Source organism: Ambystoma mexicanum, chromosome 5q (assembly GCF_040938575.1).
Source record: "Ambystoma mexicanum isolate Mex_15411 chromosome 5q, UKY_AmexF1_1, whole genome shotgun sequence".
Taxonomy (NCBI): domain Eukaryota; kingdom Metazoa; phylum Chordata; class Amphibia; order Caudata; family Ambystomatidae; genus Ambystoma; species Ambystoma mexicanum.
In genome coordinates this window covers 1011953916-1011966483 of record NC_090933.1, presented here as the reverse complement: position 1 = coordinate 1011966483, position 12568 = coordinate 1011953916, and the positions used below count along the sequence as shown (strand labels likewise).

At 40.3% G+C, this 12568-nt stretch overlaps 1 protein-coding gene across 5 annotated transcripts in view; it reads left to right on the top strand.

Annotated features, from left to right (window-relative positions):
- The window catches only part of CSMD3 (CUB and Sushi multiple domains 3), a 3270409-nt gene that overhangs the window by 1778573 nt on the left and 1479268 nt on the right, over positions 1 to 12568 (top strand). For all 5 annotated transcript variants that reach the window (XM_069621531.1, XM_069621530.1, XM_069621528.1 and 2 more), the window contains one exon: positions 5469 to 5657. In XM_069621531.1, the coding sequence (XP_069477632.1) occupies positions 5469 to 5657 (189 nt within the window). The remainder of the gene's footprint in view (positions 1 to 5468; positions 5658 to 12568) is intronic.

Genomic DNA, 12568 nt, shown 5'->3' with positions numbered 1-12568 from the left:
AAATAACAAATCTGGCACATTTTATTTTCTCCAGTATCAAAAATAAGTATTAGTACCAGAAAAGGGTTACATAGAAACATGACAGGTATGACATTTATTAATACATATTTACATAATTTTGCCATCCTGTGTAAATATGGGGCTGTTCATTTCTATAATATTCACATGTGATTTAAATGCAGGCCAACATTTATTGCATCAGAATTATAGTGGTTTGAGTATAAAAATTAGGGAAAATCAATGTATAACACACAGGGTGTCAGTCCGCCCAACCAAGATAGGCAAATGGTTTTTGATTTTCAAATACAAGTATGAGTACGCCCCCCCCCCCCACTTCAGATTGCGAGTTTGGACCCACTTATGTGGAGCCATTTCCCTACTCTGCAACATCAACAGAGAGAAAAGTGATTTTGGATATCAGGATCATATTCTATGGAAATGGACAATGGATGAAATGGAATTTGGTTGGCTAAACTTACTTTAAAAAAAAATAACTTTTTAATGTCTATGTCTTTCACAAGAGGCAAATTATCAAGAACATTTCCGTTTAGAATTTGAAGCATGGCCACAGATCCGCAGTCTGAGCTAATGGACTATATGTGAATTATGCAGGATCCAATGTAACCATCACTTACTAAATGCTAAACTGTCAGCGGTGAGAAATGTTCACTGTTTTACATAGCAAAAAGAGAGCATATTTGTGTATTTATTTAAATGTTACCCCTCACATGAATTCTGCTACACAGGAGTACAAGGATGAGTAGAGGTAGAATGGCCCACACAGCCCTCACACTTCCACACTTCTACAAACCAAAAACAAATGCAATCATAAAGTTCATACAGATTAAACACAGACAGTTAAGAGATACAGCTTCTTTGCCTTTTGTGCTAATGTGGGCAGAGGAAAGTATATCAATTTAAGAGGGGTGTGAAGGTGAACCAGCAGTGATCCGAATAGCAAAGCATCACAGTCCAAAATAAAGGGAATGTCCAATGAAAGTTCTATAAAATACATACTTTAATCAAACACACCTTCTGCAATAGAGCACATAGAAAATAGTGAACAAACATGCACCCGGATAAAGAACAGAGAAGACGTGACAGACTAAGGAGAGTAGCATAGTTTCAGGGTTTTTATGTAAGTTACAAGCCACAAAATGGATATTTCAATGGTGAAAACAGGTGCAATTGTGAACTAACCTATCTCTATTGACCAAGTGGACTGAGTTGGCAATTTTGGGTCAACAGTACCTGGATTGTGAATTGATGGAGTCACACCCGGTGTCGAATGTAGATGCGAGTGGATCAAGCTCAGTTCAGGCACTTTGGATTCTTTAGGCACAAGCAGCAAGTGGACATCAAGTAGGGGCGAATGCTGTCACTCTGTCTGGTAGAAAGAGACCTCTCAATGATGCAGGTCTGTGAGGTCCTAGGATTGCTTCACAGTTGGGCCAGACTGAGTTGTGCCTTAGGGGTCAATGAGTGAAGATCCAAAACGTCAAATTGGCGACGAAAGTCATCAAAGTGGTGATCCTGGGGGGAGTCTATGAGCAGGTCAATTAGGTAGCCATTCACAGGCTAGCTGGTTTGAGCCATGGTTGTAACCCCAGGTCAGAGTCGGCATGTGACTTACATGTAATTTGGATCAGGTCCCGACATTGTGCAGTCAATTCTGGCCGAGCAGGTGATGGGCTCAGCTGCTACACAATGCAGGGTCAAGGTGGTGTGAAGTGCAAGCAATAGTTTGGATTGTTGGAGAAGCACACAAAGCAGCACCATCACCTTCCCTCCTGTTTCTGGTGTGGTGAACATGGAGCAGATGCTGCTGTGATTTAGAACACAGAGCTTTGAATGGTCTAGTACTCCGGCTGCTGAAAGGCCCACTCCGGGGGTCTTGAGGACAGGATGGATCTGTTCAGGGTCTGATTTGCATATGTTTTTCCCCTTGTGTAATAGTTTGGCAGGGAGAAAAACGGTGGTCTGGAGGGTTGCCCAGAGCTGTGCCTCTAGTTATGATTAATTCAAAAACCTTCCAGCCATCATCTTTTTGTTTTGCTGTGCTCATTTGATGCCTGAGCCCAGAAAAGCCGCCTGCTGTTCAGCTGTCTCTGGTGGAGGGTATTACCTGTCCTCATAACGAGATCCAACAAGAGGCCCATCCTCCAGTTTCCTGACCTACCATTTGGCAGTCTCCACTCAGCAGACTATAATACACATCAACCTCCACAGCAGAGGTGACTCACAGGTGCTCTCAGATGTGCAATATCAATTGGGATGTGGTGGCCATGATAATATGTAGTGCCATGTACACTGCCCTGTGGATCAGTCTATAGATGTAGCAGGGCACAAGAACACAATGTTTTTGGCATAGAATTGACACAAAGGGGACCCTGGTTAGCATGTTATCATTTTGGAGATATAATTAACTGCATCAGCTTATGTATCAAGAACACATTTCTTTTTTTTTAAACAGACATTTGTACTCTTGCCAGTTGGCAATTCCTCACACTCTCAGAATTAAATATAATGAAAGCAGGATATAATTCACATGTGTAAACTACAATATTCTATTTTCATTCTGTTAAAAAATATGTTCAGCCCCTGCGCTCTGTGCCCAGAAAATGCAATGTTTTGTGCAAGAAGTTCAATTTTACTTGGCCTTAAATACATTGAAAAATCAGGGCATTGTTCCAATATAATTTTAAGTTATTCTATTTGGAAGGAGGGCCCGATAGTGAATCCACCACCCAATTCCCTCATATTCCGGGACTTAATAGGGCAATGATTCTGGGGGACTTACCTAATTACATTAGGGGGACATTTTGCAATCACTTCGAATACGTATTTATGGTGCCAGACCTTCTGACCTTTTTCAGGAAAGCAGGTCAGCCTTAGACTAAGTTGGCCCAGATTCCCACATGAACATGGCCCAATTTCCTAGATGGTATCCCAATTTGGCTCTTGTCCAGTGGGGACAGGTTCTTCTTTCCTGAAGCTATTAATTCAAGAGTTTGCACACTATTCCCTTTGTGTTCCTGCTTTTATCATCAGTCATTTTCCCATCCTTGCCACTTAAAACATCACAAGGTTTGATTGCTCAAATATTTCCATTGCCATGCCTGATTGTCAAACCCTCCTATATTAAAAACTCCCATTCTTCACAGTTTGTTCATGTTTCGTAATATGAAAAAGGTGAGGACTGTTTTTCTCAGAGAAGCATTGGATTCTAAATCATTGTTTCTTTCATATTTTTCTTAGCAAGATGACACATTGATACAACTCTGATTTCAGTAATCCACAAGACGGCACACACACACATCTGGATAAGTAGCTATCTGTGTGGCATTATTTCTTTCATGGAGATATACATATTAATGATTGTATTCATATTTAAGTAGTCTACAAATATTGTGTTTGGATTCAATTAATGACAGCTGTCCCACAGTCACAACATTTTCTGTTTGATTGTAACTGACATGTTACAATATATATATAAAATCACAGGCACTTTCATGTGAATACGATAATCATACATAGCCCAAGAAAATAACTCCATTAAAATATTCTTGGGTCAGCAGACACAGTTAATAATTAATACACCAATCTGTGTTCAAACTTTGTCCAACATGTTTCTATCCCACCGTTACGACCAAAAACATGGCATTCCTTAGGGGCTGAGATGTAAAGAACGTATGTGTTCCTTAAGACTCAAAAGAAGTGCCTCAAGCTTCATAACTAAAAATAAAACATGTCTTACTTCAATTGCTACAAGGGACTTCAGAAAGATTCACCTAAAATTTGGAGCTTACCACATTCTAGAAAATAAATGTGCAAATACCTGATAACTAATCCATGGTACCTTTTCAGGCAAAATATTTCACAACAGTCTATACTTCAAATGTGAATTTCTTCAAAAATAACATCAACTTGGCTATTCTGCAACCCAAAGTAATACAGGGCACATTTTAAAATATTATTTGTTTGAAAATTGACTGAATAATTAGCACCTCTTTCAGCATCAAAGAGCAAATGGAAACAAGGATTACTACCTCTTGGTCTTATTGTCAGCAGTATTATTCTAATGGTAGACAAAGGGGGGACTTATCCTTGTAAATAATCCACAGTACCTTTTCAGGTGAAACTAAGATGTCACCATTGTCTTCTTCACTACAAATGCGGTTCTCTTCAAAAATGTCATCAACTCGGCCATTCTGCAACCCAGAGTAATACAGGGTACCTCATAATATACATCTTTTTTTTAAATTAACAGAATAATTAGCATATCTTTGAGCATCAAACAGCAAGAGGAAACATTTGCCTAGTATAGGATCTTGACAGTCACCAAGATATGCTTGCTGGTTTATGAAGGGCATCCACGGATTACTACCTCTTGGTATTATTGCCAAGTCTAATGTTAGAGAAAGGGGGCAATGATGGGAAGGGATTAGAAGAGAGGGCACTAATGGGCCATTCCTAAATATGTTGCTTAAACTCACAGAAGAGTAATAATCATCCACCCCATGCTTCAACTATATTTGCCTGCTTACACATTTCAAGAGGCTCTATGTTCTCAAATGGAAAATTCTGAAAAAGGCTGTAGACAGCTCCCAAAATTGCTCTATTAAGTGGAACGTGACACAGCATGATTATGTCATTGCAAAGATGTGCAATTAAGTCTTACGGCTCATGGAGATCAACCGGGTTGAAAACAAGCACCAAAATCTGTTCTGAGCTATGCCCACGCCACAATGGGCATCCAAAAATATGTCAATGGAATGACTTAATGACACTATTGGCATTGGATACTTTATACGTACACTGAGAGATAAAACTATATGGGCAGTTGTGATTGTTAGATTTGTTCTTTATTAATGTGTATTTGTAATGTAATATAGCGAAACCAAAACTAACATTATGCATACAACTAACACGAGTTGGAGTACAATGATCCATATGATTAACAATGAAGAGCTTTCCTTAATTCATCATCTGTTTTATATACATTTTGTTTGTGGTGACTAGATGGAACTGATGGATTCATGTTTTTTCTTTGGGGAGCTGCCAACCAAATATGCAGTCTATAAACCCCTCAGAGTTAGCAGCGGAGTACAATTCAACATATACCACTCAGAGTACACACATTAGAAATGCAAGTCCCTGACAACACCTCTTAATTTATTATTCAGCATTTTCTTAGTTTTAAGATAATTAATTTCAGAATACAATGCAGACAATCAAACAAGGAAATCTATCTGAAGTGTGCATATGAAAGTTCAAAAAAAGACTATAATGCCATGTACATTTAAATGCAGATTTTAGAATGTACTGAAGGTTCCAGTGTATTTTCAGTCAAAAGAGCCTTTCAGCAAGATCCTAAGATCTTCATTATATACACAATATTAGTTTGTCTAAGTTCACTCTTATATGACTTTCCTTAATGTTTTTTCTGTTGTTTTTATGTTACACAGGTGTGACCGTTGACACATATTCCTGCTTGGATCCTGGCATACCTGTGCATGGTTTGCGTTATGGACAAGATTTTTCTATAGGATCCACTGTTTCATTTGGTTGTCATCCAGGATACACACTTAGTCATGAAGAGCCCCTTTTGTGTGAAAAAAATCACTGGTGGAGTCATCCTCTTCCGAGTTGTGATGGTAAGAAATGAATATTAACTTTTAATACATGTAAAAATTGTTAAAAGATGTTTTTCAATGTGTATTCCATCTCCTTTTCTCAAAAAGACAGCACATTTTACCATATTTGGAAAGGTACTACTTGAATCCTTCAGAGGCAGTAGATGTTACAACAGTAATGGGACCCACTCACCCAGAATGTGTCAAGGCAGGTGCTTAGTTTTCGATGTGCCTCTGAGGGTAGTCAAAATGTTTCAGGAACAAATCTGCTCTTGCGTGGTTACAGAATATATGGTCATTTTATTTATTTTATTTAGTTTAGTGTGTTTTAGTAGAAATATCTTTTTCACACAAATTGATAAAAATACAAAATTTGAAAAAAAACAGTCATTACAGACATCATTCTGTAATAGACACACATACTATTTAACAATAATACTGATACATATCTCAATAAATTGCAGATTGTGACAAAAAACTGATCTAATTTAAAAATGTAAGGTGATTCATCCATATGAGACACAAGCCAAGTCCCGCTGTGGAAATATCTCATGCTTATCCAAATCCTTTTCGATATCCCACCATAGCCTAACGACCACTAAGGCGGTAGATACACTAACACCAGATGAGCATCTCAACCATAAGGCATCCATGCTTATTACTTTCCCTTCTTCAAAAATAGGTCTTAAGTGTAAGTTGCCTAGTTCAATAAAAGCTTTACTATATTCCATCATAAGGTGTCAGTTGAATAACTATTCTTACATATTCTGAAAAATCTATCTTCCATGGGGATATTGTACCACACCCCGCAAGTTGCCCGAACCTCCATTTTATTAAGCATTGGTAACATGTTCTCCTTCCAATGGGGCTTGGGAATTAACTGATATATGCCTGAAGTCTTAGGTAATTAAAAGCAAGATTTGAGAAGGTACTTAGTCTTTTAATAGTCTCTATATTTTCCGTGTTACTAGTCCAGTCCCACAGTTACACACGGTTCTTCAGATTACGAAGGAGAATGGCCTGGGAAACTTCCCAGTTTGAATCCCACACAATATGCATATAAAAGATGTAATTATTCAGTTTAAACTTCACAAGGGATTGTGGGACACCAGTCATCATAGATCACTTAAGAGTAGTCAAGATTGATTGAGAGCCCAGGGGCCTTTACAATCTTAATCTCATTTTTTCCCTCAATTAATTTCATGGTAGCTGCCAGGGATGTAAGGACACACTCCAACCAATTGGCTTGGCTTGGAGTTCCCCTAGAGATGCCAAGTAAAGTCTGCCATATTATACCTTCCAGGGTGTTTAAGCACTTGTCTAGATTGCCGGGGAACACCTCCAAGGCATACAAGATATTTGCTGTCAGCTTTTGTTTGTAGACCTTTATAATGCCTAATAGACTGTACCCGGCATACCTCATTGCAAAAGCTTTCATTCATTTTACTATGACAAAGGCCTTAGTTTTCTGATGCTACAACGACTGAGTTTCCCGGGCCTTGCTTGTCACTTCATATCCCAAATAAATATAGCTGTTTACAGTTGTAACCATCCCCTCATCAGAATGAATGGAGGCGTCAGTAGACTTACCCAATAAGTCATGAGTGCCATCAGGCTCCGTCTAATTCCGACCCAGGTCTGATCCATTATCACAACATCATCAGCATATAGCATGCAGGGAGCATGAGTGTTCCCCACCTTGTGCGGAAAGATCTTCTCTTTAGACAGGGCTTCCTCCATTGAATAGCATGGGCACCAAAACGCACACTTCCACTGTTACACAAACAATGACCACCGTTTATATTACAGAAACCGATTATGCATTCTGATTTACATTCATTCATCATTAAATACAGGTCAAGGCACCAACAAAGCGACATGAATTCATATTTAAATGTCAAGAGGTGTCCTGTGTGAGTCTACATACGTACAAATGGCATTCCACACATTGGAGGAGCATATACCACTGATTAAGCTTTCTAACTTTACGTATGTCAGCACCTCTTTTGATATAGATTACCCACCCCCACAAAGTATGGACAGACATAGCATTAGCAGATTTCCAGTTAGACCTTACAGTTTTAAATGCAGTGGACAATAGCAAATCCAACAATTTCTTAAGAAGGTAAAACATATACAGGATGCTTACTTGAGAAGCTAATTCCCAATCAATGACCTTTTACACTATTCCACTATTGTTGTTTAGTCTAAATCATTGTACAGAAATAAATGTACAAAATTATTAAAACAGAGAAGGATGAGTGGTAGGATACATTGATTTCCACATATCTGGGTTTGGTAAAAGAAGATACAAGTTGTTGAAATGAAAGGGCCCTGTAGTTATGGTTAAGTTGCTCAACTCATAGAAAGAGCACTTTCTTGGGTGGATTATAACTTTGCTCACCCTGGACGATTCCTTAACAGGCTTTGCATAAACTGTTTTTCCTCCCCTTTGGAAGGATTCTGCAAAGTTAGGTGCTGTTTCGTCCAGGGTGGGCAAAGTTATACGGGTCCTTACATTTGTGGAAATCCTCAAAGAGGCAATGGAGCGGCGGCTTGGTCCTCAAAGTGTGTTTTTGTAAGTTTGATGTAAATCTTTCCAGTAGTTTTTTTTAAAATGGTTAAAAAAGTAGGTAAAACTCAGGGGGTGGTGTGATGGCACACTTGTTTTAACTGCAATTGACTATTGTAACTCACTTAATCTGCGACAGCCCTTTTTTTCTTATCAACCGGCTTCAACTCCTTAAGAATGCCAGAGCCATTCAGCATACTCTATTTGGTGCTCATACGTCTCCTCTACTGAAACAGCTTCATTGGTTGCTGGTGGAGAAACATATTTTCTTTAAGTCCATGTCTATCATCCATTGTGCGTTCGATGGTTCAGGGGAGGAGTACCTGCAGACTAAGTTTCTGCAAAATGTTCCTGCCTGCTTTCTCTGTTCTCAGGCTGCTCTCAAAGTGCTGGTCACTCAAGTCAGGCTGTCTCGCATGGGCGGTCGTGCCTTCTGTGTGGCTGCCAATAAGGCTTGGAATACTCTGCCTTTCTCTCTTTGCGCAACAGCTGACCATCTTAGATTTCAACGGTCACTGAAAACCTTTTTATTTTAAATACCCTGAAGGAAGGTCTCTATCTGTGCTTCTAGCACCAAGGTGCCTATGGGCGTATGTGAACTTAGTACATACTTGTAACATACCATAGCATAACATATCTGCAGACACTGTATGCACCCACTGATTGGATGCTCAAAAGTTTAATATTTCTTTAAACGGACACCATGTTGGATCCGCGGACAGCCCCTAGTGACTGCAGATAGCGCAGAAGGGAATGAGTCGGGAAATCAAATTTGGGGTTATTTGGTGGTCAAGAGAGGAGCTGGAAAGAGTGGGGGGTGGAATATAGTTGATATGGAGCTGTTTTTATAGGTGAAAAAAGGGAGTGCAGGGTTAGGATTTTGGTACTCTTTTTCGGGATGAAGCTTGACCAAGGTTTAGCCAGACAATTTGTTCTGATTTGCCATATAAGGCTGTACCTGTAGCTTTGTTGCACCTACATTCTCTATTTGTTAGGCAGAATCAAATTCAGTACCCTTTAGGAACACTACACGTGTCAGCACAATTTCACCTATGGTCCCAGCCTGTAACACACAGTATTGGGGTAGCAGTGGCTGAGCAGCCATACTTATCTCAAAAGTAAAGTGAGCAGTGCAAGGGGTTACACAAAGGACCAGCCATCACAGTGATTCAAATAACCAGTTACTCAAGGTTTCTTGGTAAAAGAAGATACATTTATTTAAACAGTCATTTGGAAAACATTACACTAACAAGAGCAGCTCAATATCATATACTAATATACTACAAATACACAACCAATAAGTTACTGAACAAGTTCAGCTCCCCTGAAGTGGGAACAAAATGGCACTTCAATTAATTTTAAAAGGGGTAAAAAGATAAGGTTAAAATAAATCAAGGCACAAATACTTCCATAGGCAGGGCAAAGGTTTTCCGTTCACTACAACCAGCAATTCAATTCAATAGGTCTGGGCCAATGCCAATGGTTCAGAGTCTTGGATAGGATAGCACAGTTCTGGTAGTAAACGGTTAAGTCTTTGCCATAGATTTTAGAAGAATTTGGTCAGATAAAAGGTTAGATGTAGGTTTAGGGAAGGACAAACCTTCAAATTTGGGAATGTTTCACAAAGTTTCACCACGGCCGAAAAGATTTCCTGACCGCATTTGCACAGTACCTTCAAAGTGAAGAAGAGCTGTAGCTGAGGCAGTTGTTCCTGGCAGTTCGAGCAGATCACGCTGTTCCTGAGTTTCAGCTGTGGGGACAAGAAGGAGGACACTGGGAGGTGCCTGCACTGTCCAGGGAAGAAGCCACAAGCATGGAAAAATGTCAGTTTAAGGTGTGAGTACCTTAAAGACCACAAACTGTTATCCTTCCCACTGGCTATCTGGTTTTCCACAGCACTCTGCAGAAAATTCGACCAGGATGGGGACGGTGTCCAGGCGGCTTACGAGTGATTGCTCCCACCAAACTCAAGGAAAGAAGTTAACCTTGAAGTGCTTCTATGTCGATGGAGTTTCAGGCAATTCGGACCTACAGCATGGCTTCACCGGTCCGCCAGGAGTTGCAGCAGTCGTCTTCCTTCAGCTCGTCTTCGGTTCTCTCGTTCCAGTGGTCGACTCTGCTTTCCAAGTCCCAGAAGGCTGCTTTTAAACAGTTTTCCCCCCATTCATTCCAGCCTGGCTGTCAGTCACACAGCAGGGTGGCTGTCCTTGCCGGACAGCCAGCCGGCCAATCACACCAGAGTGCATTCAGGTCTCCTAGGAGACTAAGCACAGGGAGTTGTGGGCACCTCCCTCACATCCTGTCCACTCTAGACACTCAGGTGCCAGAGGAGGCCTTCAGCACTGAAGCCTGCCAAAGGCCAATGAACAAAGGGACCAAACCTGGTTTGGTGCGCAGAGTTGGACACTGGAAAGACCTTTCCTAAAAGAAATAGCAAAAAAGTCAACCAGTGTCTATTTTTACAGATAGGTCTTGGGCGCCATATTGGAAAACATGGCTGACCCAATTTTTTCGCGGTCAGGAAAAATCATGGTAGTTTGTTTAGAACCACTGCCACCAGCCATTTAAAGTAGGAAAGGATAACATTTGACTTACATGAGTGTTTAGACTCAGGATATGCTAGGCAACCCATCCAGCACTCTATAGGAAGATAGTGTATGCTGGGTATGTACATTTAAAAAGACTAGGAAAGTCAATTTAACTTTACATGCTCTGGGAGACAGTAGTCAGTCCCAGAGAAGGTATTTAAACCTTGGGAAGTCTGAAAGGCATCCCTGTGCCACTGCACTGAAGGTGCTGTGTGACACACAAGAAAAAGATGATGCCAATGGAGTTGTTTTAAAACTCCATAACCAAAGAACACAAAAGTAAAACACACATCAAAATACATGAAAGAATGTGAAAAAAGGCTCACACTCTTTCCAGGTAAAATATCAAATCCTAGAAATCCAGCAACGTTGCTGTGGGACTCAAAAGGTACATGAAATTAGCACATTTTGAGAATTATTCCTAACACTATGGGAGAGCATTTTTATACCAAAGCTGTACAATTTGTGTAACAGTGTTTTGTCAGATCATATGTCATCACAAAAGTCTTTTAGCTCTGTTTTCTCAGCTTTGGTGAGATAGGTTGTTACATATCTTGCAACTGCAGTGGAATTGTCTACAGTGTATTGAATGTCTATATTTGAATTCCACAAGAGGGCAATTAGTCCATTATAATCATTGATGGATGTGGGATGCTTAGTCCTTTTGAATGTTGTATGTGTTTTTAGGGGAATTGCCTTTTACACTGTGTCTAACAAAAGACATCAAGCTATTTACTTGTCCATTTTTGCTAACTAGTCTAGGGAAGCCAAAGCCAAATTTGGTATAGTATTTACCTTTGTTTCTATATCTACGTCGGCATTATTTGCCACGTTTATGTTTTCGGAAGCATCAGATGTGTGTACGTAGATCACTATGGGCCTCATTACGAGTTTGCCACTAACCCGGTTAACGCCCAACTCGTAACACCATTTCATCCGCCTTATATCCCAGTGCCACCGGGACATTACAATTCCTGGTGGACCCGGATATCAGGCGGTGGAAAGTGTAAGTCCCCATTCTCACGGAGTCCCATAGGACTCCATAGGAATGTGGACACTTAGGCACTGGCACTGTTACTAATGGTGCCAGTTCTTCCATGACAATGCCACCTACCGGGGCTGTTGCACCGGGCAGGTCAGTCCTGCCAGGGGCAACAGCTCGAGAAGACAGAGTTGAAGTGTGGCGGTCCAGAAAGGGTGCCAGTGCTACCGACACTCTTATTTCCAGACCACTACAATCAATATGAGAATCTATGTGTGGTTTCTGTAGAGATGTTGCAGTTAATTTATTTCTCAATTAACTGTAAAACAGTGGCATCACTGTCATGGCCAAATGCGGTGCATCTTTTATCCACAAAAGCATGTGCATGTGTGGCGGTCTTCTGGATTGATATTCTTTTCTCCCAAATAATTTTTGCACTTTGCAGATGAAGTGCCGCAAGGGCAATTAAGCGTTGATGAAAGTAACTTGATACATTGACTGGGTCAAGAAAACAGAGATTTCCTGGTGTTTTTTTTTCTATTCCGTCTTTAGTTTGCTTTTCACTGCGTAAGAAGTTGTGCAAGTCATTCCATGTGTACTCTGCACAACCTAAAGTAACAAACCGTGTGGGTGGGTCTGGTGTCCTTGGCATGCAACATATATCCATGTAAAGTCAGAAACAGTATTATTTTGTACCCTGCATGTTTGCCAAGAGATTTGTGATACTTGACTGCAAAAGTTCAGCTTTGTCTTTTAGCTTTTGAAGCAGTTGGGTAGAGGACAAGTTTAG